Raw genomic sequence first — 4,429 nt, 5'->3', positions numbered from 1 at the left:
AATTTATTTATTTAACAAATTGAATAGAATTCACTTATTCATTAAATGAATTAATTTTTTAAAATTTAAATTTAATTAATTTAAATCGAATTGAATTGAATAAATGAATTCTTAATTAAATTATCACAACTTTATGTTACAATTATATATATTAATAATTTTTTTATCTGAAATCCTAAAATATGAGAAAAGTCCAAGAAAATTTTTAAAATTGTAGAATTTAAAAACTTAAAGTGATTAAAATTTATTCCACATTTCATATATATATATATATCAACCTTTCATTTCTGTTATCCTACTGTCACTCGTCTAAATCTCATTTTCAAACAGTATTACTACACGCTGATTGTTCGCAGACGAAATTGATACAGATATAGCCTTAAACTCTGTTTCTTGTGTGTGTGAATCAGAAATGGGCAGTCTCACGGGCATCGGATTCCGGCCGTTGGATGAAGAAATCATTGATCTCCTGAAGAAGAAGAGGCTTGACCCTGGTTCCTCTGTCCAAACGATCAAGGAAATTGATTTTTACAGCTTTGACCCTTGGGAGCTACCCGGTAAGTATCACGCCCAACAAGCACTAAACGATGTCATTGGAGTTAGTTCAGTAGCTAAAATTCAGAACTAATATATTGGGTTAATGAATTTTTGTCATGCAGGGCTTTCTGAGATTCAGTCTACGGAAGATGTGTGGTACTTTTTCTGTAAGCCTAAGTACAAAGGTGCCAAGCGGAAACGGTCAGGGCAACAGCGACATAGAAAAACGAAGTCAGGAACCTGGAAAATGACTGGCGGTGGTTCTGAGATCAAGCGGAAAAACAGTACTGAGGTGATTGGTGACAAAGACTATCTTGTTTTTATCCATGACGATGCTGCGTCCGAGAAAGCTAACACTAAGTGGCTTATGCACGAGATAGCTATTGCGGATGACCCTCTTTATAAGGTACGAGCTTTGTTTAGAATGAATTGGACATGTTTTGCAAATACTAGAAGCGTTCCAATTTAGGATTTAGGATTTGTTAAAGTTCGGAAAAATAACTTAGTGACATGTTTTGGACATGTTTTAGACATGTTTTGCCATATAGTTTAATAGTGTAATGGCTGGAAACACTATTAAGCTATGTGGTTTAATAGTTTAGTGAAAACATCATTCAGAATACAATAGACAATAATGTGAACTTATTCTATTTCCACTTTTTATTCGTGTAGGAAAACTTTGTTGTGTGTCGCCTAGAAGGAAGAAATTGGGATAAAAAGCTTGGTGTTTCAACTCCGGATAAACATCAATCAAGTCAAGATTTTGCTTCTAGTTCTAGCATCAATGTTGTAGAAGATATTTCTCTAGAATCTGCTCAACCACCAGATCGATATTTGGTTTCTACAACAAATCAAGTTGTAGAAAATATATTCTTGAAGACTCAGCTACCACCGAGTGAGAATTTGTTTTCTTGTAATGAAGACTCAGCTACCACTAGTTTGGATTCAGGATTATCACCGCGTGTCTGTTTAATTCCTTATTCTGGAAATCATGTTGCAGAAAATACTTCTACAGGATTGCAACTAGTACCACATGACGTTTTGGAGTCACTGAGACTACCAGATGAGAAATGGGCTACTTATTCTATTGATGTTGTAGAAAAATCTTTGGAGGCAGAACCTCTAATTCCTGCAGAATTCAATATACATGGTGGCTTTAATGGGCTGAATAATGACTCTTTCCTGGCATTGCAGTCATCATCTTATCTGGAGCAGGAATCGTCATATTCTAATGGTCCTAGTTTTGGTTGTGATTTATTGAATTCTCAAATTGACAGTGGACACGTAATTGCTTTCTCTGAGTCGCAGCAACTACCAAACCACTTGATTTCTTGTTTTAGAAATCATGTTGCAGAAAATACTTATACAGGATTGCAGCTAGTACCACATGACGTTTTGGAGTCACTGAGACTACCAGATGAGCAATGGGCTACTTATTCTGTTGATGTTGTAGAAAATTCTTTCGAGGCAGAACCTCGAATTCCTGTAGAATTCAATACACATGGTGGCTTTAATGGGCTGAATAATGACTCTTTCCTGGCATTGCAGTCACCAACTTATCTGGAGCAGGAATCGTCGTATTCTAATGGTCCTAGTTTTGGTTGTGATTTATTGAATTATCAAATTGACAGTGGACCGGTAATTGCTTTCTCTGAGTTGCAGCAACTACCAAACCACTTGATTTCTTGTTTTGGAAATCATGTTGCAGAAAATACTTATACAGGATTGCAGCTAGTACCACATGACATTTTGGAGTCACTGAGACTACCAGATGAGCAATGGGCTACTTATTCTGTTGATGTTGTAGAAAATTCTTTCGAGGCAGAACCTCGAATTCCTGCAGAATTCAATACACATGGTGGCTTTAATGGACTGAATAATGACTCTTTCCTGGCATTGCAGTCACCAACTTATCTGGAACAGGAATCGTCATATTCTAATGGTCCTAGTTTTGGTTGTGATTTATTGAATTCTCAAATTGACAGTGGACGGGTAATTGCTTTCTCTGAGTCGCAGCAACTACCAAACCACTTGATTTCTTGTTTTGGAAATCATGTTGCAGAAAACACTTATACAGGATTGCAGCTAGTACCTCATCACGTTTTGGAGTCATTGAGACTACCAGATGAGCAGTGGGCTACTTATTCTGTTGATGTTGTAGAAAATTCTTTCGAGGCAGAACCTCGAATTCCTGCAGAATTCAATACACATGGTGGCTTTAATGGACTGAATAATGACTCTTTCCTGGCATTGCAGTCACCAACTTATCTGGAACAGGAATCGTCATATTCTAATGGTCCTAGTTTTGGTTGTGATTTATTGAATTCTCAAATTGACAGTGGACGGGTAATTGCTTTCTCTGAGTCGCAGCAACTACCAAACCACTTGATTTCTTGTTCTGGAAATTATGTTGCAGAAAATACTTCTACAGGATTGCAGCAAGTACCACATGGCATTTTGGAGTCACAGATATTATCAAATCAGTATTGGGCTGCTTATTCAACTAGTGCTATTGGAAATTCTTTTGAGGCAGAACCTCAACTAGTTGCAGAGGTCAATACACACGGTGGCTATAATGGGTTGAATAATGCTTCTTTGTCGGCACTGCAGTCACCAATTTACCCAGAAGAGGAATGATCGCATTCTAATTGTCCTAGTTATGGCTGTGATTTTTTGAATTCTCAATTTGACGGTGAGCAGGTAGATGAGCTGATCAAATGACAAAGGGCTTTTCAGAATGAACACTCTCGTGAAGAAACTGGACAAACCACTCCTGACTTCAATTCATCAAATTTGGATGGAGGAGCTTACGAGGTAGATAGCAGTGACATAGACACTGAAACCTTCAATGCATGATACTCCTTGGTTCTGTTATTAACTATCAAATCCTCTAGGTGGATATTATATTACTTTAATAGTTTCGTAATAATGCTTCACTCTTGGTTTGTTGTACTCCAAACTTTGCAACCATGGTTACATACTTTGGGAGTCGATTATTTAGAGCACTTGGATGTTCAAGTTGCTCTCTCTATGTGCAACAGTGTGGCCAAGGTGTGGAAAAGTTCAGCTTGTTAAATGGGAATGCTTATTCAAAACAATAGAGGTGAGTGATGCATGACAGGCCTTATGGAAGATCATCCACTGATGATTTTTGCGGCTAGCATGAGGAGATGCTAAGCATACTATTGTCTGAAGGAGAGCCCTAATGCTGAGTTTGCCTTAGACCAGAAAAGTGCTCTGGAACTTCCATTGTCATTATGTATTTGTAAGTTTTGTGTTTGGTGTATTTCTTTAATGATTGTATCTAGCTGGAAAATTGATGTTATCATCATGTCATGATACAGAAGGATTGTTGAAAATATAAAGCATATGTCAATGGGTAGAGATGATCTGTAACCTGATACATGAGATAATGTAAATTACCAAAAATCTAAAAGCTTTTCAATTTGAGTGTCATGATTGATCATCGTTTCAGTGCCTCGAATGGAAGGCATGCCATTTTGTTGATAGCCCTTTTGTTTGGTGAGTCTCCGAGTTTAATTAATTTCACCAGGTAGTTATGTAAAGTTTTTTTTTTTTTTTAAATTTTATTCTCTCGATATCACTAGATCTAATAATGTAAGTCCAGGCATAATATGTTTTTCACTTATTACTTGCAAACTGTATAAAACATATTGGGAACATAAGAATAAACGTATAGTCCTGCCCATAAAGAAATTTACTGATTGAGAGAACAACTGAAAAAGAAAAGAAAAAGGGGAACACCAAGACAATTGCCTAGGTTATCAGTCATAGAGTTAACAAACACACTTATAAGGGTGTCCTTGATAAAGTCCAACAGCGCCTCACTGGGTGGAATGCCCTTCATCTTTTTCATCTTTCTTTGGCTGGA

The 4,429-nt window shown here is 36.9% G+C and overlaps 1 protein-coding gene across 3 annotated transcripts; it reads left to right on the top strand.

The window, feature by feature from the left end:
• Nucleotides 1–285: 285 nt before the first annotated feature.
• On the top strand, nt 286–3,993 carry LOC102625284 (NAC domain-containing protein 91-like). Of its 3 annotated transcripts, none has more exons than XM_052439763.1 (4): nt 286–557; nt 660–943; nt 1,210–2,011; nt 2,720–3,993. In XM_052439763.1, the coding sequence occupies exons 1-4, from the start codon at nt 413–415 to the stop codon at nt 3,172–3,174; spliced, it is 1,686 nt and encodes a 561-aa protein (XP_052295723.1). In that variant the 5' UTR covers nt 286–412; the 3' UTR covers nt 3,175–3,993. The 3 variants fall into 3 exon arrangements, with proteins under 3 accessions (XP_052295723.1, XP_006485390.2, XP_052295722.1); XM_052439762.1 differs by having other exon boundaries at nt 287–557; nt 1,210–1,563; nt 1,915–3,993; XM_006485327.4 differs by having other exon boundaries at nt 1,210–3,993.
• The last annotated feature ends 436 nt before the right edge of the window (nt 3,994–4,429 follow it).

The sequence above is a fragment of the Citrus sinensis genome, chromosome 4 (assembly GCF_022201045.2).
Source record: "Citrus sinensis cultivar Valencia sweet orange chromosome 4, DVS_A1.0, whole genome shotgun sequence".
NCBI classification, from domain to species: domain Eukaryota; kingdom Viridiplantae; phylum Streptophyta; class Magnoliopsida; order Sapindales; family Rutaceae; genus Citrus; species Citrus sinensis.
Note: the sequence above shows the minus strand (reverse complement) of the source record. Positions and strands in the feature narration are given on the sequence as shown.

Coding starts and splice junctions, on each gene's coding strand:
- LOC102625284 (XM_006485327.4), top strand. CDS start 413: ATGGGCAGTCTCACGGGCATCGGATTCCGGCCGTTGGATGAAGAAATC. Junction 558..659: donor TGACCCTTGGGAGCTACCCG/GTAAGTATCACG, acceptor TTTGTCATGCAG/GGCTTTCTGAGATTCAGTCT. Junction 944..1,209: donor CGGATGACCCTCTTTATAAG/GTACGAGCTTTG, acceptor TTATTCGTGTAG/GAAAACTTTGTTGTGTGTCG.